This window comes from Haliotis rufescens, unplaced genomic scaffold (genome assembly GCF_023055435.1).
Source record: "Haliotis rufescens isolate VD_foot unplaced genomic scaffold, xgHalRufe1.0.p SCAF_18, whole genome shotgun sequence".
In the NCBI taxonomy this organism is placed as follows: Eukaryota; Metazoa; Mollusca; class Gastropoda; order Lepetellida; family Haliotidae; genus Haliotis; species Haliotis rufescens.
Window position 1 is genome coordinate 12590113 of NW_025963868.1, and position 25900 is coordinate 12616012.

Genomic DNA, 25900 nt, shown 5'->3' on the forward strand with positions numbered 1-25900 from the left:
GGATCCTCTTCAATTTAAATGGAGTTACTCGTTACGATTCCGAACCTTCACGTGACTGTGTTTATGAACCATTGTCAAATAGTGGTGACATTAAATCTAGGAAACAATACGCGAAATCGCGCATGCACAGAACGGAAATTTGGTCAAGGCATTAAGTAATCCGCATGCGCAGAACGATTGATTTCAGTACTTCCGCTAAGCGCTTCGAGTGCAGCGTCAAACGCGGGCCTGTAATCTAACACGCGGGGACAGACCAATGAAATCTGAGAAGTAGAAATACCGGTAGACGCTGTTGCTTGATTGACAATGTCAATCAAGAAAGGGAGGAGCTTAACGCTATCGTTCTCTCCCAGTAAATTCCGATGTCAAATAACGACGTTATTTGGACGGAAAAACGATGGTTTGAAAACGTCCAAATAACGTCGTTTTTCCGTCCAATGACCATATACGGAAAAAAACGACGTTTTCGTGTTTGCAGTGCGTAGCGAATAGCTCTGGTAAACCTATAATGAAGGTATAATATACTGGATAATCGAGAGTGCACCACACAACCAAACCTTAAAGTTAAAAACGTTTATTGAGACATCATGCGAAATCAGTCGTCAAAAAATCGCCGCTCTCGTAATCTGCACGAAGCTTGCTTCGGAATAACACGAGAGGTCACGAATGAGGCCGAACTGCTTTTACGGACACATTCGTGACCAACTCGTGTCATTCGTCACCACTCGCCCCTTTCCGCAACCTGCAAGAAGACTCGTCCCCCTATCGATGAATGTTATGTGCGATAATACGACAAACCAATCAGAATGCGCGTAAGATTTCAAGTTCTTCGTCAAAGAATCCCTCAGAAAAAAATTTTGATTTTATATGTCTTGCATCTAAAAATATACCCAAGACACAGTTAAATGTGTTAAATCATACTGTATAATTCCGCATGTCCCGATGTGCTTTAAATTGCATCTGAAATATGGGGAAATATATGTGAACCATTACGCAACGAGTTGACAATTGTTTTAGGTATGCCCGTTTGCGCTAAGACGGAACCCGGTTGCAAAAATGGCCATGAGATGGGCACGAGTCGCTTTTCGGCTTGTCCCGGAATAACACGAGTTGGTCACGAATGCAACTCGTGTTATTCCGAGACAAGCCGAAAAGCGACAGACATGCACTATTATACATCATGATTGAACACATTTAACTGTGTCTTGGTTATATTTCTTCATGCAAGACATCTGTAAAAACAAAAATTGAGGGATTCTTTGACGAAGAACCTGAAATCATACGCACATTCTGATCGGTTTGTCGTTTTTTCGCACATAACATTCACCGATAGGGGGACGAGTCTTCTTGCAGGTTACGGAAAGGGGGGAGTGGTGACGAATGTTACAGACAGGGCGATGTGAGACGAGTGGTGTGTGATAAGGCGTCACGTCCTGTTTACAAGTCTCAGACTGCTTCTTTCAGCGGGTTTCAAACCTCGACTGAAGACGGCTACAGCTGTCAGAGATGGGACGCGCAATGACCACAAGAACATTCATACACAAGTGACAGCGACTACTACTACACCAGAGGCACCGGGAAGGGGACCGTATACAACTCCCACGACTACTGCAGGGACCCCGACGGCAAAGGTGCCCCTTGGTGTTACATGACCAACGTCCTTGAACGCTGGAGCTTCTGCGATGTTCCAGCCTGCTAAACGCGTACGTGGCTTGGAGGATCCTCCATAGTATGTGTGTATATTCGGTGCTCAGCTTCAGACCGGCAAGCGTTAAAACATTTAAAAAAGCAAAAAAACTAAATTGATAAAAATGAAATTTTAGAATTCCACTATTTTATATTATTTAGGGATAGGTGCACGAAAGATTCACAATATGAATATTAGCCAAGGTTTAGTTTAACCAAACATTTTTAAAGGCGAATTACCCCGAGCAAAAAAAAAAAAAAAAAAGTTGTTTATAGATAATGCCAAATGCTCATGATGTCAATCATTGGATTGTCTGGTCCAGATTCGATTATTTACAGATCGCCGTCAAAAAGCCGGAATATTAAGCAACAAACAATCATTCAGGGTTAATAGGCTAGATAAGGGGTTAATACACAACGCAAGCTGACACGAACATCGTGTGCCATAATATGTATTTGGATGTAATAGGCTTCAATCCATTTGTATATAGACCTGAAGTGGCTACAGATTCATACACATCTCTGCACTTTGTATTTTGCGAGGAAACATATGCATGTATGAAATCTATGTAATCTCAGAAGGGACATTGTCGCCCTTACGAAAACAAGCAAATTGTGTCAAAATTAACAAAAGCGCGACAACGTGACAACGAGACATTTTGGCCATTTTTCGCATTGTCGCGATTTGAAGAATATTTCATATTTTACCAAAGGGCGACAGTTTCGACAACGCGACATTTTCCATGGTTAAAAGATGTCGCGTTGTCGCCCCGTCAAAAATGTGTCAAACAGGCGTTAAAATGCAAGTCAGCGCGACAATGTGACATATTGATAATGTCGCATTGTCGCCCTTTTAAGTGAATAAAACTACGCTTGTGCAGAAATGGCTATACGCCTTTTCAAACTCCAGTGGTCTTTTGTTTTCTTCAATGGTTCTACAACCAAAGTAAAAAATGCATATTATATAGCCTCCTGGACTGTGGGGGCGTATCTCCTTGTCACGTGATCTGTATGAAGAAATTGATTGGACATCGACATGGACATTCTGGTTTTAAGATACTTATGAGTTTTTGGACATATGATCACTGAAAAACTACTTTCCAGCAACAGGGACTTCATGAAATTTACAACAATGTCAGAAAAACAGCCATTTGAAAAGAAAATGCAAAAAGGTCAAATGTGGTTCTCAGGCGACGAAATGTCACCTGCTTAAAAAAATATTTGGTCACATCCAGCATAGGTCATCATGTTAAAAGACAGCACTAAATATTGAAACACATGGTCAGTCTAAATTACTGGACAGATATACATTTAATAAACATAAACGGGGGACACCAGAAATGGGCTTCACACATTGTACCCATGTCGGGAATCGAACCCGGGTCTTCGGCGTAGCGTGCGAACGCTTTAACCACTAGGCTACCCGACCGCCCCTGTACTGCATAATATAAGCAAGGACACATTTTCAAGCATGCTAGCTGTTATCAGTCAAAATTTTAACAAATTTGACCATGTTAGCCTACACTGATCGCTGGGTGGCAAACAAAATATGAAAAAAACGTAGTTTTCAGAGTCGCTATCCTATACACAATATTAAAGGTGTGGATTTTAATAATAACGATTTTATAACTAAGAAACCTGTCTTTGTATGAATCTGTAGCCACTTCAGGTCTATATACAAATGGATTGAAGCCTATTACAGCCAAATACATATTATGGCACTCGATGTTCGTGTCAGCTTGCGTTGTGTATTAACGTCATATTTCACGAACCTGTTCTGACGCGGAAAATCGGGCGTTTTGACAACTTTGCCTGATTCGTTTTGACTGGTATCCGTCTACATAATTTAACCCCTTTCGTAAATTACCAACGAGCAATTTTTATGTCCATATGTGTAGCAGAATAATATGAAACCTTCTACTTTTAGTCAACCAGTGGAATTAGCCCAAGAAAACCTTAGCATCTGATAAGAAAATCAGCCGTTTTTGTCAATTCACCTGTCAGTCGTTTTCCGAATGGTCCGTTTTGAATCTTTTCGGCAGGTGCGTTCGGTTTATTCCGATTGTGTGTGTACGGAAAAACAAATCTGATTGAGTACATCAGTTTTGTACTTCTCATACATATTACATATTATATTCATATGATATGAACTGATTTTGCAGTTGGAAAGTTTCCATTAATATTTCAAATTTTACGTGAACACGGTAGTTACCGGAAACACTCGAATATCTCTAGCAACACACAAACAATATGGCGGCCTGTTAACGCGGTAGCAGACAACACAAATGTGCGTTGAGGAATTTAGTTAGTGTAGACCTTGGGAGAACGCAAAAGACTGACAACTAGATACGGTATTGTCAATTTACTTTATCTGATGAAATAGTTACATATATTTAATGCCAGAAACAGCAGTTTCCTCAAGACATGCCTCTATTTGCAGAAATGTTGCTTGCCACTTTCTACAAATAGGCCTGACACTGACAGGCCCAGCACAGGTAGTTGGCATGAGTGTTTCATCTACTATTAATTTAATCGCATACATAATTGAATGTATGATATGGTGTAGAGGGTTTTATTCTCTCTTTTCTTAAGTTATTATATGCAGTTGTTCATTGACTCAACGTGATGGAGTGAGGATGCGTCACGTAGTATGAAGTTGTGTATGTTTGACTAGCATGAAATCAGGATACTCCGAAAGGCTGTCTATCTAAATTATGAAATAATTTCATATGAATGGAAGTACAGTACCCTTGTAGAGTATATCAATTGAACTGCAATATACTTTGGGTTTTTTTCTATACAGGGAGACATTTTATTAATTACAATAAGAATATTTATTTAAGAAGAAATGAAGCATCAACACTATCACAACGTGAGAAGTCTAGTGAACTAGAAAATATAGAAAAAATCACTATTTAACATCGCACTTAAAAAGTTTGAAGCACACTCATGTATGCAAACAAAGAGTGTTTTTGTTGCAATGGCAGTGAACAAAATGTAGGCCCCGTATATCATTTGTTTTGAACTGCTTTCTTCAAATGTAGATTTGTTGAAATCTTAGCCAGTGACCTGTTTAACGTTGAGATGTGAAGTTGGTTTATGTTTTCTTTTCTGTTGCAGATTTATATAAACAAGATAAGCTACCATAAGTCAGTTCCAAGATGGATGAAAGGCTACGCTGGCTTGAGACTCGTATCAGTTCATCTCTCAGGCCCAGGAATGAGGAATTGAAAAACCTCTTCCTTAACGATGACAACAGGTTAGTATAACACTATACATTTACTGTAGTTATATGTCTGTGCTTGTCGTAAGAGGCGAGTAACGGGATCTCGTGGTCAGGCTCACTGACTTGATTGATGCATGTCATCCTATCCCCATTGTGTGGATTGATGCTCATGATATCAATCAAGATTGTCTGGTCCAGACTCGATTATTTACAGACCGCCATCATATAGCTGGAATATTGCTGAGTGCGGCGTTGAAAACAAACAAACTTATATGTCAAATAATAAGAATAGTTTGACTTAAAGTTGGTGTGTCTCATCCAACTCAACCTTATTACCCTCTGACCTAGACCTCAGACAACAGACAGCAAAAATGCCACATTGTGTATGTTATGTTATTCCCCAGCTGAAGCAAGTTTCTTTAATATAGTGCTTAGGCATGTTTCTACCTGTATGGATAAATACCCGTTAACAATACTATTAAATATCATAGTTAGAAAACAAATTATTGAAATTAGCAAACATATTTCTTATTCTTCACGTGGCAGTCCTGTGATGATAAATCATGCACATGAAAAAAGATGATCTGACAGCTAACTTGAACTGTGTTTCTGCGATATGATGTGTATCACGATACTGACAGATGATACAAAAATTATAAGAAATGATTAAATCACTGAAATGCAACTCTAAGACCTATTGTTTCATACAATGTTTTGTTGTTGTCTCAGGTGCAAAAACCTGTTATCAACAAAAACACAAGAACAAAACATTTTTAAATGAAGGGATGGTTATTGAATGTAATAGTTAGTGGGAGCATCCTCTACCACCAATGGCCTCATGTAACGCAATGCTAACAAGTTGCGCTATGATACTTATGCCTTTACGGGAAGTAACTCTATCAGTTCCTGTTCTATTTATAATATATCACGATCTCACAAACTGACGATTAAAGTATTGTCTGAATCTAAGTATCGACGATATTAAAGGTATCGGTGAATCGTTACAGCCCAACCAGTTACCGTTGGATGCAGGTATTGATCACTGTCTCAAATGTTTACACTGTCATCACTGCATCCCTTGTTGTTGCTGTTACTGGTAATTACTTTACTTGAGTAAAGTCAGGTCACTTGAATGATGCAGCCTTTACTTGGGCCAATCATTGGTTTCCTGGCCAGGGTTTTACATGAAGCAGAAATGTGAGTCCAGTACTCACAAATGTATAGAATGGATGCAGAATGATTTTCATTTGCATCTGCAGGGATGCACAATATCTGACAGTATCTCTTGTAGTCATTGCTGTTTCACTGTATAATGGTATTTAGACATTTGAATTTGGTGATGTATCGCAATATCGAATTCAACATGGTCAAGGATGCAACTTAGCACTAGCCCAAGGTGTCGTTATATCTTATAGAATTTGATAGAGTGTTCCTATGTGTTATGATTATAGCATGTTGTAATAAACGTAATGTCACTCTGTGTCAAAAACACACATGGCTCTTATCATCATTTTAGTGTTATTAAATGGGAATTATTTTTTTTCTGATCTTACAAGACAGAACAGAATTTTACTTGACTCAGACTTTGGACTAGTAGCTAAAGTCACAGACTGTAATGTTAGGATTGTTCTGTATTTCATCAACAACTTGTAGACCAAACCCTAAAAGTAAAATTCATGCACAACTCTAAACTATGCCCATGACCCCCCCCCCCCATGAAGTTCCAGGTTAGAATTATTTTTCAGCAACCCATGCTGGTCGTAAGAAAAGACATGAGATTGAGTGGTCTTGCATGACTTGGTTGATGCATGTCATTGTATTCCAATTGTGTAGATTGATTCTCATGTTGTCAATCACAGGATTGTCGGGACCAAACCACACAAACCACTATCCTGTGAGTGAAATATTGCTGAATGTGGCATTAAAATACAAACAAACAGGAATCAGTGCAGTGAATCCTGGTGAATCCTATGATGACAATGATAGAAATAAAATGAAAATGGAATGAAAAAAACATGAATCTTGTCCTATTTTTCCTGTAAATGAATATCACAATAATGATCTTATTTCAGGCTTGCTTTCTATGAGTTTATTAACAATGAAGACATCAAGAAGCTGTTTGTTTACGTGCGCCCGATGCGGCAGTTTACAGCCGCGCTGCAGCCTCCAAATGACCTCAAATCCAAATCAATATTCTTCCTCAAGTGCAATCCTGGAACCAAACTCACAAAAGATAACATGGGTGAGTATGTGAGGTCGATAATGTGTCGAGCTCGACAGTATTTCCAAATAGAGCAGGAAAGTGTGATACTGAAACAGCAATCCCAAGTAATACTGATAGGGTCACTCCCAATCGGTTTACCATTGAAATGTACTGTGGGTACAAAATGATGTTTCAAATTGTACCCTGATTTTCATTGCTGTGTAGTGCCATAAGTATTCATTAGGGATGCCACGATACAGTTGCCACATAATACGATACATATCTCGATACAGAAGCCACAATATGATACATATCTTGATACTGCATATATGACATTTTGTCCGGAAAACCCAGTCATTAGACTGAGAATAGAGTCCATAGACTGACTAATACCCATCAACATGACACTGAGTCAATCAATTAATATGTATGAGAAAATGATAAGAAACAAAAATGTTTACCTTCTGTATTTTGGTTTTGCATCAGAGAGACGACCATGAAAGTTACGAGGAATTAAAAAACTAGTTTGTACTCGATGCAAGATGAACATGGACAATTGATTAAATGTGAATTGACGCCATGTTATCGGGTATTGTATCGTGCAAAGTTTACCCACGATGCATCGGTGTACCTGTGAATTGTGACAACACTCTATTCATGGGTGATAGATGAACATTTTGTGTACACATCCGGGAAGTATTGATGATGTTGCTTTCCCTGGTTTGTTTCTTTTGATTTGTTCTCTGTACAGTCATCACAGTGTTGGTGGGCCAAGGTCTCCAGTACTGGTCTAGAATCAGCAAAGACTTTATAAAAATTAAAAAAAATAAAGTGAATTCTTTAGATATCATTTTAAATCAGGACTACCTTTCCACAGTGTTTCAGCTCCATTAAAATCCATTTTTGTTTGCAGACCAAGAAGTATTTTATATGGACTGTACTAATGTGCCCCTGGAGCACCTGGAACTGACTATCAGAGAGGTGTATCTACCTCTACTGGGCACCAACCAGCCCAGTGTCATGGAGGCTGGCATTAATGGGGACAAAATCATGGATATCTTGCACAGACTCATGGCAGCAGTGGAGGTCACACAGGGACATGTCAGGGTAAGTACTCACTGGAGTGAGTTGGGTGTAACGCCACTTTTAACAGTATTACAGTTATATCTATCATGGCTTGTCAGCTTAATGTGGGAGGAAAGCCAGAAGTGATGCAGGTCTCAGACGTTTACCACTTCGGTGAAACCCACGAGCACGATATGGTGCTGACAAACCTAGAAACATAATCGAGGCGAACCAGGATTTGAACCCACAATCATAGGTGTCTAGCATGCTCAAGGGACGCAACTCTGCACAGTGAATCGCGGCGCCTCAGACGACTAGGCCACCCGTGCCCCCAATTGGAGTTAGGACCGCACACCTAACTGGTACCCTGGGCTATGACAGTACACAATGTCATGATACGATAGTATGTATCATGATGGTAAGTGAGTTAGTCGGTGTTAACATCCGTTTTGAACAGTATTTCAGTTATATCAAGGCGTGCTAGCTTGATGTTGGAGGAAAGCCTGAAGTGATGCAGGTTCTATCACTTTGATGAAACCGACAAGCATGGGTGTGGTGCTGACAAACCTAGACACATAATCTAGGCGATTTTGGATTCGAACCCACAGTCAGTGGTTTCCTGCATGCCCAAGGGATGCAACTCTGCAGAGCAATTTGCAGCATCTTAGACGACTGGGCCACCAGTGCCTCCAGCATCATGAGACGGAAAGAATGATACCTTTATTGTCCACTTGGTCTTGCTGTATATAGCCATCATGTATAGTCGTTATCATGTTCTTAGCACTCTCTCATCTAGATCGGGGCGGTCGGGTAGCCTAGTGGTTAAAGCGTTCGATTCTCATGCCGAAGACCCGGGTTCGATTCCCGACATGGGTACAATGTGTGAAGCCCTGCCGTTATATTGCTGGAATATTGAGCAATAAACGGCGTAAAACTATACTCACTCACTCATCTCAACTTTTCACACATCCCACTCACACATTTGGTCAGCTGTTCCCATCAATAAGGAGCCATGTATATTATGGCCAATATGGAGTATTGCTAAAAGAGCACTGTACTAACTCGTGTCACAATACTTCGAACCTTTACAAAGTTTTGCAGTTTAACCTGACATTTTTCAATAGAATGTGGCTTACTTGGCATCTTCAGCCAATGATTTCATGGAAGTGTCGCGTGTCAAGCGGGAGAAGTTTTGTTTGCGAAATTATGTAAATGCCTTTATTCAATTATAATGTATCAAACTTGTCTTATTTACTTTCATTTCTTATCAAATATTATTATCAAAAAATGAATGATTATTTTAAGAACTGAACTAAGAATAATATTTCTTTCAACCGTATCTCTTCCCGATGATTTATTGTAAATAATCAGCTCACAGACATGGCTGAGTGTTTTTATAACTAGTTAATGATAAGATACTGGGATAATTATATTTTTCACAAAACACAATTTAAAAAGAATTGATTACAATCTTTATTAAAGCTTTGTAAGGATATCTTGCACGGTATCTTGGTGGGTTAGCACTATTAACCTGACATTAATCTGGGCTAGTACAAGAAGCCTCACACACGTGCATGTATGTTGCTAAGAGCAATAATATTGAACATGACATTAAAAGCCCATTTCACCTCACCTATGTCAGTGTGAAACGGACCCGTGAAGATCCAGGGTAGAATAGGTCTTCAGCAACCCATGCTTGCTGTAAAAGGCAACTATGCTTGTCGTAAAAGGCAACTAACGGAATTGGGTGGTCAGGCTCGCTGACTCGGTTGATACATGTCATCGTATTCCAATTGCGTGGGACCTGTGAAGACCCGGGGTAGAATAGGTCTTCAGCAACCCATGCTTGCTGTAAAAGGTGACTATGCTTGTCGTAAAAGGCGACTAACGGGATCGGGTGGTCAGACTCGCTGACTTGGTTGATGCATGTCATCAATCCCAATTGCGTGGATCAATGCTCATGATATTAATCACTGGATTGGCTGGTCCAGACTCAATTATTTACAGACCGCTGTCATATAGCTGGAATATTGCTGAGTGCAGCGTTAAACGACAAACAAACAAACATACAAACAAACAAACAAACAAACACTGTGAAACGTCATTTAATGTGTTTGTGCAGGGCCAGATTGTGCTGAACCTGCCCTCTATAGAAGTCCTGGCTGAGGCAGCAGCATCCCCAAACAGACGAGGAGCAGTGCTGCACGTGCTGGAGTCAACAGTCATTAACTGGATCAAACAGATTAGGGTAAGCATCATTATTTTACCTGAAATCAAAATACTTGCTTCTGTTTGGTCAAGGAGTGGGTTATTATTTTCCTTGTAGCCCTCTCACAGGCATGATACAAATTTCATGCACCCCGTTGAGAAATCAATCAGAAGACGTCCTTGGAAACCTACTTATCTCACATAATTATCTTTTGAGTTACTGAAATGAATTGGATAAAGGGAAGTATCTTGGTTTGTTTGCGTCATCTGCTACGAGTTTGACTACGTCGGTAAAACTGCTGATCTATATTCCGGACCTGTGTGAATGAATGTCAGTAAGGTTATAATTATCATAAACCCCAAACCTCCTGGCATGTGGTGTGATAGCTCCGGTACATATGCTCACACAGAGCAGTGGTAGAAACTAACAGTTTAAGTCCACTAGTCCTTATAATGACAACATATAGTAAAACCCTTAGAAATAGCAAATGTCGACTAGTCTTTATGATACCTTAACTATTGGGCAGTTTAGCAAGGACTACAGGACTAGTGCCAGTTTCTACTGCTCTTTATGATACCTTAACTACTGGGCAGTTTAACAAGGACTACAGGACTAGTGCCAATTTCTACTGCAGAATGTAGATCATCAGACAGGTCATCTTTGGAGGCTGGACTCTGTATGAAGTTTTGTACTTTGACAGATAATGTTTTTAAAATTCAAAACAAATTCAAAGCAATTGGTAATTGTTAGGATTATACAATAAAAAATTGGTGAAATCATTTCATGACTTGTCTCCAGGAAAATCTGTTTGCTTCTGGGAAAGTCTATCATCCCAAAGGCAATTGCACAGACAAATACTCATCGTCAGTTTTAAAAGATTTCTTAGTTTTCACATCCTTATATCATTGTGTATTCAATCAGTTTTTGTTCTATTTTTGTCTTCATGGAGATAAATACCTGTCAAAAAACTCTAGAAAAGCTTTAACCTGAAATTGGGAAAGCAGTGTTAGAAATTGGCACTAGTCCTGTAGTCCATGCCAAACTGCCCAATAGTAAAGGTATCAGGAAGACTAGCAGAAATTTGCCATTTTAAAGGGGTTTGTTATATATTATCATTATAAGGACTAGTGGACTAAAAATGTTAGTTTCTACTAGTAGAAAGGGTAGCGACTTACATCCAAGAAGGAAATTCGATAAATGTTGAATATCGTTTCTCGAATTGGAGTGAGATTAGTTGCTGTGGAAAGGACAGGACTGGCTTGACTGTTCAGGCTGTGTATCAGAAATGTATTGCAATACATCACAATACAGTTATCTGTATTGTGATACATTTTGTGATATATTGGGAGCTAAAGTGATAGACACTGATTGTACATGTAGGCCTTTTTCTACATGCGAAAGTAATTATTTATAGTAGTCATGGATACAGGGGAGATAACAATGTGATATAATGCCATTTTGGAAAATGAATTTCGAAGGGAAAAATTATTAATGAATGAATTTCTGTGTAAATTTTAGGTTAAACAATACAAATAGTAATAAAATTGTAATATATTGTTTAACCAACATACAGGAAAGCAGAAAAAAATATTGCAATATGTTTTGTTTGAAAGCTTATTGCGGCATACCGATAATACCGTGCAGGCCTACTGACTATGTTGAATATTACCGTAAACCAGTGTTATCTGCAACCAGGTGGTGTTGAAGCATGATCCCACAGCAGACTTACAGAATCAGTTTGGTACTGAGCCAGGCCCCTTGGAGGAGATGAAGATGTGGGAGAACCACCTTGACCGACTCCACTCCGTCAACACCCAGCTGGACTCCGACATGTCCCTAGACATCCTGCATAACCTGGAGCAGGCCAATAGCCAGTACGCCCACTCCTTCAGCAGTGTCAGGAAGGAGATCAATAAGGTAAAAATCATTGAATAATATTAAAACAGTTGGTATATATTTTTTTTATCAGGGATGTCATTGTAAATCAAGATATTGATAGATTTTGAGTGTCAATACTGTATCATTACAAATGTATGTTTGTTTGTTTGTTTGTTGTTTAACGCCGCATTCAGCCATATTCCAGCTATATGACGGCGGTCTGTTAATAATCGAGTCTGGATCAGACAATCCAGTGATTGACATCATGAGCATCAATCCACGCGATTGGGATACGAATATTGAATGTATGAATATTGTTGAAGTGATGTATCACATTTTTGAGTTGATATATCAATACTTAACAATCCAAAGAATGACACCACAACATACGATACATCCACACACTAGTGTATGCTCAAAGCGCTACACAATTATTAGCATGGTCAGTGGATCTGTGCTCTTGGATGTCATTCTCAGCTCCCTATGAGGCACTTGATGGTTAACAGTCACATCAGCATCTAGTCGTAACGGGTACCCATTTTCTTCTGACTAAACAGAGGCATATTTCCAACAAATTTATTTTCATTGGGGGCAGAACCACAGCCCTAGAAACTCTCAGGAGTCAAGCTGTTGACCTCTAACTATTCTCCACATTATACAAATAATTATTCTTGATGAGGTCAATATGCCAAAACGAGGACCTGAGGACCTGAGGACCTGAACCCTGAGGTGGTGTGACTGGACCACCGAAGGGGTCCGAGGGTCCTTGTTTTCGGATATTTACCTCGTCCAGTGTAATCAGTCGTTTTGTTACATCAAAATCCACTCAAAAGATTATGAAGTCTTTAAACTGCCCTCTGTTACGTGACAGCGCCTTTGCTGATAACCGTAAAATGTTCGTACCAGACACCATCTTGTTTTCATGGATATCTTGGGAAGTGATACAAGTTATAGGAACAGCTGCTAACTCCACTGTTCCCCGTGCTCCCCTACCCCTCTGTGCTCCACTACCCCACCATGTCCCCCACCCACTCTTTGATATCCTAGAAAGTGATACAAGTTATAAGTACAGCTGCTCACTCCACTGTTCCCTCTGTGCTCCACTACCCCACCGTGTCCCCCACCCACTCTTTGATATCCTAGAAAGTGATACAAGTTATAAGTACAGCTGCTCACTCCACTGTTCCCTCTGTGCTCCACTACCCCACCATGTCCCCCACCCACTCTTTGATATCCTAGAAAGTGATACAAGTTATAAGTACAGCTGCTCACTCCACTGTTCCCTCTGTGCTCCACTACCCCACCATGTCCCCCACCCACTCTTTGATATCCTAGAAAGTGATACAAGTTATAAGTACAGCTGCTCACTCCACTGTTCCCCCTGTGCTCCCCTACCCCACCGTGTCCCCCACCCACTCTTTGATATCCTAGAAAGTGATACAAGTTATAAGTACAGCTGCTCACTCCACTGTTCCCTCTGTGCTCCACTACCCCACCATGTCCCCCACCCACTCTTTGATATCCTAGAAAGTGATACAAGTTATAAGTACAGCTGCTCACTCCACTGTTCCCCCTGTGCTCCCCTACCCCACCGTGTCCCCCACCCACTCTTTGATATCCTAGAAAGTGATGCAAGTCACTTGGTTGATCCTGTTTCAGGCTGTAGCAGAGACTAACAAGATCCTGAAGTTCCTGGGTACAATGAGGCCTTGGTTTGACAGACTACACATCGCCACAGAGCCACGGCAGATGCTGGTGCTGTTCAAACCACTAATGACAGTACTCAAGCTAGTTTGGACCAGCTCCACGTAAGTAGAGATCAGTGTTAACTAGTGTTAGTGTAGCAGGGCGTGGAGTCATCCCACAGATGACATCCTTACCTTGTCAGCTTGCTGACGGGGTTAACCTCTTTGGTCATGTGGACAAGGCGTCCGACCTCGGATCAGAAGATCCGTGGTTCGAATCCCATCACAGGACTCGAAAATTTTATGGCCGCTACATTGGCGCCCAACGTGGGGCTGAGCACGTTCATATTAAATTTGAGCAAAATAAACCTCAGTACCCTACTATGTGGCCCGGGACGTGCCTTCTGTTGATTGGGGAGTATGTAGCAGCGCGTGGAGTCGTCCAAAAGATGATATCCTTACCTTGTCAGCTTGCTGACGGGGTTAACCTCTTTGATCATGTGTTTTTTTACCAGTACAGGAAATTGCATTCTTTTGCTCGCTTTTTTGGACCTTCCAATCAATCTTCAATTGTTTCAATTATTCAGTGATAACCAGACTTGGCCTCAAGCATTTGAGTCTACTTGAGCAAGTAGGTTTTGGTGTTATTATATCAAAATATATGGACTACAGTATTATCAGCTTACAAGACCAAACAAATTTATCATCCAAAACTGGCTTCCACAGGAGATGTAGCTTGGGTGAGATCAAGCGATATCATGTATCAGAGAATAAAATTTCTCCTTAAGCTTAAGAAATTTGCATATTTTGGGAGTATGGCTTTACGCCGCTTTTAGCAATATTCTAGCAATATCACAGCGGGGGACACCAGAAATGGGCTTCAAACATTGTACCCATGTCGGGAATCGAACCCGGGTCTTCGGCACGACGAGCGAACACTTTAACCACTAGGCTACCCGACCTCCTTGTATGAATACATTGCCACACTCTTTGAGTATCCAATCACAGATGCACCAGATTTGTTACACCCATATCCAAAACTGCTTTTCGTTGTTGAATGTTTTGGCATGCGTTTTTTTCTACATTTTGTTTGGTTGCCTTGTGTGTTGTTAGCTGGTGATTGGTTGAAGTTCCTGGATCTTATTTGGCACTTCTGTCAACTTAACTAAAATCTTTAAACACCTGAGGGAATTCCGGGTCAGGATAGTTCCCCAGACTAAATGGTCGGTTAGTCTGGCGACATTGTCGATTGAGTGTTGGTCATAATATTCTGTGCTTTGTCTTGTCCAGGTAACCTATCCTTGTTATTCAAGAGGATTAAATGGTCGGTTAGTCTGGCGACATTGTTGATTGAGTGTTGGTCATGATATCATTGTGTGCGTTGTCTTGTCCAGGTAACCTATCCTTGTCATACAAGGAGACTAAATGGTCAGATAATCTTTGTTGATTGAGTGTTAGTCATGATATCATTGTGTGTGTTGTCTTGTCCAGGTGACCCATGCTTGTCATACAAGGAGACTAAATGGTCAGATAATCTTTGTTGATTGAGTGTTAGTCATGATATCATTGTGTGTGTTGTCTTGTCCAGGTGACCCATGCTTGTCATACAAGGAGACTAAATGGTCAGATAATCTTTGTTGATTGAGTGTTAGTCATGATATCATTGTGTGTGTTGTCTTGTCCAGGTGACCCATGCTTGTCATACAAGGAGACTAAATGGTCAGATAATCTTTGTTGATTGAGTGTTAGTCATGATATCATTGTATGCGTTGTCATGTCCACGTGACCCATGCTTGTCATACAAGGAGACTTAATGGTCAGATAATCTTTGTTGATTGAGTGTTAGTCATGATATCATTGTGTGCGTTGTCATGTCCACGTGACCCATGCTTGTCATACAAGGAGACTAAATGGTCAGATAATCTTTGTTGATTGAGTGTTAGTCGTGATATCATTGTGTGCGTTGTCATGTCCACGTGACCCATGCTTGTCATACATGGCTTATCATGTTGTTAAGAATTGTGTCTTCCATGACCTTTCTTTGTTGTAGGTACTATCACCAGATAGACAAGTTCCATAACCTGCTCAGATTACTATCCAATGAAGTGGTACACAGAGCCATAGCCATGGTGGGGGAGGACATACTGAGAGAGCCACTAGAGGTGAGTTGGTGGGGCAGTGAGGTGGTTATAGCCATGGTGGGGCAGTGAGGTGGTTATAGCCATGGTGGGGCAGTGAGGTGGTTATAGCCATGGTGGGGAAGTGAGGTGGTTATAGCCATGGTGGGGCAGTGAGGTGGTTATAGCCATGGTGGGGCAGTGAGGTGGTTATAGCCATGGTGGGGCAGTGAGGTGGTTATAGCCATGGTGGGGCAGTGAGGTGGTTATAGCCATGGTGGGGCAGTGAGGTGGTAATAGCCATGGTGGGGAAGTGAGGTGGTTATAGCCATGGTGGGGCAGTGAGGTGGTTATAGTCATGGTGGGGCAATGAGGTGGTTATAGCCATGGTGGGGCAGTGAGGTGGTTATAGCCATGGTGGGGCAGTGAGGTGGTTATAGTCATGGTGGGGCAATGAGGTGGTTATAGCCATGGTGGGGCAGTGAGGTGGTTACAGCCATTGTAGGGCAGAGAGGTGGTTATAGTCATGGTGGGGCAGTGAGGTGGTTATAGCCATGGTGGGGCAATGAGGTGGTTATAGCCATGGTGGGGCAGTGAGGTGGTTACAGCCATGGTAGGGCAGAGAGGTGGTTATAGTCATGGTGGGGCAGTGAGGTGGTTATAGCCATGGTCGGGGAGGACATACTGAGAGAGCCACTAGAGGTGTGTAGGTGGGGCAGTGAGGTGGTTATAGCCATGGTGGGGCTGTGAGGTGGTTATAGTCATGGTAGGGCTGTGAGGTGGTTATAGTCATGGTTGGGCAGTGAGGTGGTTATAGCCATGGTGGGGCAGTGAGGTGGTTATAGCCATGGTGGGGCAGTGAGGTGGTTATAGCCATGGTGGGGCAGTGAGGTGGTTATAGCCATGGTGGGGCAGTGAGGTGGTTATAGCCTTGGTGGGGCAGTGAGGTGGGTATAGCCAGGGAGGGGGAGGACATACTGAGAGAGCCACTAGAGTGAATAGGTGGGGCAGTGATGTTGTTATAGCCAGGGTGGGGCTATGAGGTGTTATAGCCATGTTGGGGCAGTGAGGTGGTTATAGCCATGGTGGGGCTGTGAGGTGGTTAAAGCAAGAGTGGGGCTATGAGGTGTTATAGCCATGATGGGGCAGTGAGGTGGTTATAGCCATGGTGGGGCAGTGAGGTGGTTATAGCCATGGTGGGGCAGTGAGGTGGTTATAACCATGGTGGGGCAGTGATGTGGTTATAGCCAGGGTGGGGCTATGAGGTGTTATGGCCATGGTGGGGCATTGAGGTGGTTATAGCCATGGTTGGGCAGTGATGTTGTTATAGCCATGGTGGGGCAGTGAGGTGGTTATAGTCATGGTGGGACAGTGAGGTGGTTATAGCCAGGGTGGGGCAGTGAGGTGGTTATAGCCAGGGTGGGGCATTGAGGTGGTTATAGCCATGGTGGGGCAGTGAGGTGGTTATAGCCATGGTGGGGCAGTGAGGTGGTTATAGCCATGGTGGGGCAGTGAGGTGGTTATAGCCATGGTGGGGCAGTGAGGTGGTTATAGCCATGGTGGGACAGTGAGGTGGTTATAGCCAGGGTGGGGCTATGAGGTGTTATAGCCATGGTGGGGCAATGAGGTGGTTATAGCCATGGTGGGGCAGTGAGGTGGTTATAGCCAGGGTGGGGCTATGAGGTGTTATAGCCATGGTGGGGCTGTGAGGTGGTTATAGCCATGGTGGGGCTATGAGGTGTTATAGCCAGGGTGGGGCAGTGAGGTGGTTATAGCCATGGTGGGACAGTGAGGTGGTTATAGCCATGGTGGGGCAGTGAGGTGGTTATAGCCATGGTGGAGCAGTGAGGTGGTTACAGCCAGGGTGGGGCTATGAGGTGTTATAGCCATGGTGGGGCATGGAGGTGGTTATAGCCATGGTGGGGCTATGAGGTGTTATGGCCATGGTGGGGCATTGAGGTGGTTATAGCCATGGTGGGGCTATGAGGTGTTATAGCCATGGTGGGGCAGTGAGGTGGTTATAGCCATGGTGGGGCAGTGAGGTGGTTATAGCCATGGTGGGGCTATGAGGTGTTATAGCCATGGTGGGGCTATGAGGTGGTTATAGCCATGGTGGGGCAGTGATGTTGTTATAGCCATGGTGGGGCTGTGAGGTGGTTATAGACATGGTGGGACAGGATATACTGAGAGAGCCACTTGAGATGAGTAGGTGGGGCAGTGAGGTGGCTATAGACATGGTGGGGCAGATATAACACAAAGATATCCTAAAAATGATGTCAAGGTACTCATCAGCTGGTAGACACAAACGTTTTTAGCACAGACTGACCTGATCAAACTATTTAAGCAGCAATTTAATCTTTAAGTAATGTTTTACCCTCACTGAAGCTCCCCTCCTCTGCTCTTATATCCAAATTATGGAAACACTTTGAAGAGAATGACCAACTGCTGCTTTTCAGTCATACACAAAACTGAAGGAGGCGCTGAGAGTGTGTGCAGCGTTCAGGGGAACGTACCTGGACTTCAAGGACACCGCTGATGACCAGAATGCACAGAACATAGCTGAAAATGCAGAAAGACTGTAAGATCAGTTTTAGTATACATTAATTGTTTTTGTAAAATAATTAGAGAATACCCAATGTAATACAAGGAATTATGGATTATCACGAGTGAATGGTGTTAATCCCATTCATTTACAAGGGACACATAATCCGTTATTCCTATTGCTTTTCAAACATTCAGTGTTATAAATTGGCACTAGTCCTATAGTCCTTCCCAAACTGCCCAATAGTTAAGGTATCATAAGGACAAGTAGAAATTTGTCCTTTTTAAGGGTTTTGCTATATGTTATCATTATAAGGACCAGTGGACGAATTCTGTTAGTTTCTACCGCTGTTATTCAGTGTCAGAAATTGGCACTTATCCTGTAGCCCTTGACCAACTGCCCAATTGGTATCATAAGGACGAGTAGACATTTGCCCTTTTTTACGTTATTTTTGCTATGTTATCATTATAAGAACTAGTGGACTAAACTGTTTCTATCGCTGTTATTTAATGGGTGATTGTGACTCACTTTTCCTCTTGTTGCAGTGCTGCGAGACCGCAGGGAGCTCTGTTCACTACTAAAATGTACGGCCCACATGCATACACTCCACGATACGGGCTGCGGAACTCGGACAGTCACTCCAGCACAACATCCCTGGACGAGGAGGACCTGTGGAATGACAGTCCCTGGCCACCTCGTAATGCTCCATGCTTTGATCTTCTCAACAGCTTCATGGAAAGGTAACCTCTTCTATCATTGCACAAGCCATGTAGAGATTCTGCTTTAGGTCCCAAACAACCTATGCTGGTCATAGTGAGTGAGTTGGGTTTAACACTGCTTTTAACAGTATTCCAGTTATATCATGGCGTGTCAGCTTAATGTGGGAGGAAAGCCCAAAGTGATGCAGGTCTCAGACGTTTACCACTTCGGTGAAACCCACGAGCACGGTATGGTGCTGACAAACCTAGAAACATAATTTGGGCGAACCGGGATTCGAACCCACAATCAGTGGATTCTGGTGTGCCCAAGGGACGCAACTCTGGACAGCGAATCGAGGCGCCTTAGACGACGGTGCCCCCTATACTGGTCACAAGAGGCAGCCAAATGGATTGGTGACTTGGTTGATTGTGTGTAATCATATCCTGAAAGACATGGATTGCTGCTTATAATATCTATCACTCGATTGTCTGGTCCAGATTTGATTATTTACAAATTGATGTCATATGGCTGGAATATTGCTGAGTGTGGCATAATGAAAAACGGGAAAACAAACAAACAAACATGACAGAATGTATTGTTATGTACCTCAGTCCCTGAAAAAATCTGAATTAACTTGTCATCAGATAAGTTGCGGAATTATTCATTTTGGTATGATCTCTTTCAGAGCTAATTCTTAGAACATGTGGAATTTTCTTGAAATGTCTTCAGATTTTGAGACAATCTTAATCAGAGAAATACATCATTAAACTTTCAACCATGTTTGAAGTAACTATACAAAGTAAAATCGATTTATAGAATTACAATGTTTTTGGTTTTCTTTATTCATTATGGAATTTATAAGTTTAAACAATCAAAGTTTAAACTTAATCACTATGTTAAACAGGTTGATTATCATTTCTGAATTGCTATATCAAAATATCTTTGTACAAATTGCACGAAAACAATACAAGAGAAGTTGCTGTATTTTAAAAAAAATTATTAACCTCCAGTGACATCAGCCTATTGTTCTCTAATTGGGTTAAGTCTCATAAACAGTTAGGGGCACGGGTGGCCCAGTCGTCTAAGGCGCCGCGATTCGCTGTGCAGATTTGCGTCCCTTAAGCATGCCAGAAACCTATGATTGTGGGTTTGAATCCTGGTTCGCCCCGATAATGTTTCTAGGTTTGTCAGCACCATACCCGTGCTCGTGGGTTTCACCGAAGTGGTAAACGTCAGAGACCTGCATCACTTCGGGCTTGCCTCCCACATTTAGCTGACACGCTGTGATATAACTGGAATACTGTTAAAAGCAGCGTTAAACCCAACTCACTCACTCACTCACTCATAAACAGTTGTGTCATAATATCCCAAGGCATTTTAAACATACAGTTTACAGTATTGTATATATTTTAATGCCCTTTGCTAGAGATTTATTTTAATGTTTTCTGTATGTTTTAGCAGATTGAACTTGCAACTTTTATATTTTTGTAGCCTTGTGGGTGAACCACTAGGCAAAAAAGGCACTGATAAATCAAAATGGTTTTAAGAATATATTTTTTTCCTATAGGTTTGGGTTTAAACTTATAAAAACCCTGCATGTGTTTTATTCCACACTTATATCCTGGGTGCAGGTGCAACGATGTGCTGGAGTTGGTGGAAACGACGAGGCACTTCCGGCTGCTGGCGGGGGCAGCAGAGGTGGGCGGGGCCGGGAGCATGAGTCTGGATGCCATGGTGAAGGAGATACACCAGAAGTACACACACGCCATGCAGGAGTTCTTCTCAGTCGTTGACAATGTCCTCAACATAGATGGGTCACAGCTGTTTGAGAGGTCATTCTTCAAGTTCAGGACAGTTGTCAAGGTAACACATCACTTCAGATGGTCTCAAAATATGCTTTAATTTGTTTTGAAACTTCTGTTAATATGATTTTGTGATGGGGTTTTAACACTATATAGACAAAACAACATCAGTCTGTAAACAAGTTATGGTCTTGAAGTCTTCACTGTTCTTCAGGGATTTATCTAGACCTCTGATAGCAGGACCAATAACGAGGAAGAGGTTTTTGTGCTTGTTTTTATATTATTACATAAAGTTCAGTCTCAAAATACAATGTTAAAATATCTCTGAGTCTGAGTTAAAGAAAATATGAACTTCCCAATTTTGATCAAAATAATGATTTTTTTCCCAATTTGCTTGCACTTTGTTTTTCGAATCCTGGATAAAGAATCCTGGACAAATCCCTGTTCTTTCAAACGTACTATGTACTCATATTCAAAACTGTGCACACTGGTCTGATGTAGGATGTTTATTAGCACAAAGTTATTTGAGCAATGTCAACTCTTCTAGAGTACTGCAGTTTGGTATTGATGTGCAGACTCACATCCCTTTCTCATCCCAAGGGATGGTGGGGTAGCCTTGTGGTTCAAGCGTTGGCTCGTCACGTCAAAGACCCGGGTTTGACTTCCCACAAAGGAATAGGTTAGAATAGGTTCGAAGCAACCTCAAAATGGATCTGGTGACTTGGTTGATGGCATTTCATCATACTCAGATGGCGGGGATTGTTGTTTGCAATATCAGTCACTGGATTGTTTGGCCTAGGCTCGATTCCTTAAAGACGGATGTCATATAGCTGGAATATTGCTGAGTGTGGCGTAAACATCAAACAAACCTTTTGTAAATTGAAACGAAATTTTCGACAGTGTGTATTTTACCTGTGTGTAAGTTGATCCTTTGATCCTTTGGTGAATAGTATAAATAGGTATGTTATGTTTATGTTGGCAGTCCCTAGAGAAACGTCTGGCTGGGATCCTACGGCAGGCATTCTGTCAGTGTCCTACAGTAGAGGCACAGCTTCGTCTCCTCGAGGTGTTTGAGGGAGTCAGTAGTAGGGAGCTTGTCCAGGTATGTTTCACTTGTGTTTTCATCATGCTTCTGTTTGTGTGACTTATTCCGTGGTCTAGTGGATAGAGCATCTACTCTAAGAGTTGAAGGTCTGGGTGATCCCCTGCCAAAAGACATACTTTTTAGGCAGCCTTGTGCTCGTCTTTAGGAGAATAAAACAAAGACTGGTCACCTCAGAGTCAGTATTCTGTGTCTGAGTTGGGTTTCCATGTTAAATTATGGTATGGTATCTCATTTGGCTAGCACTATAAAACCGGCAAGCTGCCACACACGCATATATACATGTATGCTGCTTCATTAGTGCAATAATCTTGAACGCAACGCTAAACCCCATTTTACCTCACCTGGTGTTTGTGTTGTGGACAATATATCCATGCAGAGAACCTGCCAACACAGACTGAAGGACGTTATTACAGTGTTTAAAATTAAGATGCCCAGGGGTCCTTGACTTCATGTAGTATATTAATTTAGGAACCCACTAAATCTTTAACTTTCAACATCAGGGCTGCTGAATTTTGTACACTGATTAAATTTATTTTGGTTTTTGTTGTATAAAATAGTGACCAATACATGCAAGTCATGGCATTTTGTGTTTCTTTTCATGTACTGTAAATTATGAAATTAATACTTCACTAAATTAATGTGAGTGTCCAGCCCTTATCTAACTGTGTCATGAAATGCGAGTGTCCACCCCTGACCTGTGTCAAGAAATGTGAGTGTCCACCCCTGACCTAACTGTGTCAAGAAATGCGACTAGCCCTGACCTAACTGTGTCAAGAAATGTGAGTGTCCACCCCTGACCTAACTGTGTCATGAAATGTGAGTGTCCACCCCTGACCTGTGTCAAGAAATGTGAGTGTCCACCCCTGACCTAACTGCAGGGTTAGAAACTAACAGCTTTTGTCCACTAGTCCTTATAATGATACATATAGAAAAACCCTTAAAATGGGCCAATTTCTACTAGTCCTTAGGATACCTTTACTATTGGGCAGTTTGGTAAGGACTGTCTCATGTAATGTGAGTGTCCACCCCTGACCTACCTGTGTCATGAAATGTGAGTGTCCACCCCTGACCTAACTGTGTCATGAAATGCAAGTAGCCCTGACCTACCTGTGTCATGAAATGTAAGTGTCCACCCCTGACCTAACTATGTCATGTAATGTGAGTGTCCACCCTTGACCTAACTGTGTCAAGAAATGTGAGTGTCCACCCCTGACCTAACTGTGTCAAGAAATGTGAGTGTCCACCCTTGACCTGTGTCATGAAATGTGAGTGTCCACCCCTGACCTAACTGTGTCATGAAATGTGAATGTCCATCCCTGACCTAACTGTGTCAAGAAATGTGAGTGTCCACCCCTGACCTAACTATGTCATGTAATGTGAGTGTCCACCCTTGACCTAACTGTGTCAAGAAATGTGAGTGTCCACCCCTGACCTAACTGTGTCATGAAATGTGAGTGTCCACCCTTGACCTAACTGTGTCATGAAATGTGAGTGTCCAACCCTGACCTTACTGTGTCATGAAATGTGAGTGTCCACCCTCTACCTGACTATATCATGAAATGTGAGTGTCCACCCCTGACCTAACTGTGTCAAGAAATGGGAGTGTCCACCCCTGACCTAACTGTGTCAAGAAATGTGAGTGTCCACCCTTGACCTGTGTCATGAAATGTGAGTGTCCACCCCTGACCTAACTATGTCATGTAATGTGAGTGTCCACCCTTGACCTAACTGTGTCAAGAAATGTGAGTGTCCACCCCTGACCTAACTGTGTCATGATATGTGAGTGTCCACCCCTGACCTGTGTCAAGAAATGTGAGTGTCCACCCCTGACCTAACTGCAGGGTTAGAAACTAACAGCTTTTGTCCACTAGTCCTTATAATGATACATATAGAAAAACCCTTAAAATGGGCCAATTTCTACTAGTCCTTAGGATACCTTTACTATTGGGCAGTTTGGTAAGGACTGTCTCATGTAATGTGAGTGTCCACCCCTGACCTACCTGTGTCATGAAATGTGAGTGTCCACCCCTGACCTAACTGTGTCATGAAATGCGAGTAGCCCTGACCTAACTGTGTCAAGAAATGTGAGTGTCCACCCCTGACCTAACTGTGTCAAGAAATGTGAGTGTCCACCCCTGACCTAACTGTGTCATGAAATGCGAGTAGCCCTGACCTAACTGTGTCAAGAAATGTGAGTGTCCACCCCTGACCTAACTGTGTCAAGAAATGTGAGTGTCCACCCTTGACCTGTGTCATGAAATGTGAGTGTCCACCCCTGACCTAACTGTGTCATGAAATGTGAATGTCCATCCCTGACCTAACTGTGTCAAGAAATGTGAGTGTCCACCCCTGACCTAACTATGTCATGTAATGTGAGTGTCCACCCTTGACCTAACTGTGTCAAGAAATGTGAGTGTCCACCCCTGACCTAACTGTGTCATGAAATGTGAATGTCCATCCCTGACCTAACTGTGTCAAGAAATGTGAGTGTCCACCCCTGACCTAACTATGTCATGTAATGTGAGTGTCCACCCTTGACCTAACTGTGTCAAGAAATGTGAGTGTCCACCCCTGACCTAACTGTGTCATGAAATGTGAGTGTCCAACCCTGACCTAACTGTGTCATGAAATGTGAGTATCCACCCTCTACCTGACTATGTCATGAAATGTGAGTGTTCACCCCTCACCTAACTGTGTCATGAAATGTTAGTGTTCACCCCTCACCCAACTGTGTCATGAGTAGCCCTGCCTTTGAACTACAAAACTATCAGCAAACATTAACACCAAGACTGCAGACTTTGAATTCCAGGATAAAGTATGGGGTGATAGTATTGATTGGATAATATCCTTGGCCATCTTCAGAAATTTAACTTGCTGTTCCTGTACTGGACATATTCACTACATGAGTAAGAAGTGTATTGCTTGTAATTATTAGAGTATTTGACAAGGTTACCAAGAACATAACGCTGTCATACACAGTTATTGACTTTCATAACGGCTTGATGAACTTGCAGGGATAGAAATTAACCTAGAAAGTCAAGTAGCCTGAATAGGGATAACAGGAACACCCCCAAATGGTAAAAATTCTATCAGCCCTTTATCATAGGATACATTTAACATTGGTGAAAATGGCTCGGGCAGTGGGCTAGTGCTAATTTCTATCCCTGACTTGTGTAAGCAAACTGACCACACTGGATATGGAACTTGGTGAGAAGCAGTGAGCCTGACACGATATATACTCTTAATGTCCAGATCAGAATGTGTCACTTTATTAACGGAGAAAGCCTCTTGATTTGCAGTATATCTCATTTTGATCAAGTCACAATGATTTGAGGAAAATGGGGATCGGGTTGTCAGGCTCTCTGACTTGTGTGTCACTGGACATATGTCTCCAGCTTCAGGTTGATGAGAATAACCTCTCGTTGTAGGCCCACCTCAGAGATAAGGATGAACAGCTGGTGCGAGCCTTCACTGCGGAGCTGCAGCAAGTCAGGACCATGTTCAGCGACAATGCCATCTCCCCTCCCTCACACTACAACATGCCCCCTGTCGTCAGCAGGCTCATGTGGGTGGTGGCGCTCAGAGAGAGGATTAGGGTATGTGTCGCTTTTCATTGCTTTATTCACTTGTCATGCCTACCCGGGCTAGATTCCTCACAAGGATACAGTATGTGAAGCCAATGT

The 25900-nt window shown here is 42.1% G+C and overlaps 1 protein-coding gene across 1 annotated transcript in view; it reads left to right on the forward strand.

Moving 5' to 3' along the window:
• Positions 1–3929: 3929 nt before the first annotated feature.
• The window catches only part of LOC124114791 (dynein beta chain, flagellar outer arm-like), a 156711-nt gene continuing 134740 nt past the window's right edge, over positions 3930–25900 (forward strand). Inside the window, exons 1-13 of the mRNA XM_048398229.1 lie at positions 3930–4037; positions 4807–4945; positions 6985–7154; positions 8029–8222; positions 10303–10428; positions 12085–12306; positions 13927–14075; positions 16003–16114; positions 18526–18647; positions 19157–19351; positions 20942–21173; positions 22095–22214; positions 25646–25813. Coding sequence (XP_048254186.1) covers positions 4848–4945; positions 6985–7154; positions 8029–8222; positions 10303–10428; positions 12085–12306; positions 13927–14075; positions 16003–16114; positions 18526–18647; positions 19157–19351; positions 20942–21173; positions 22095–22214; positions 25646–25813 — 1908 coding nt within the window. The 5' untranslated portion in view covers positions 3930–4037; positions 4807–4847. The remainder of the gene's footprint in view (positions 4038–4806; positions 4946–6984; positions 7155–8028; positions 8223–10302; positions 10429–12084; positions 12307–13926; positions 14076–16002; positions 16115–18525; positions 18648–19156; positions 19352–20941; positions 21174–22094; positions 22215–25645; positions 25814–25900) is intronic.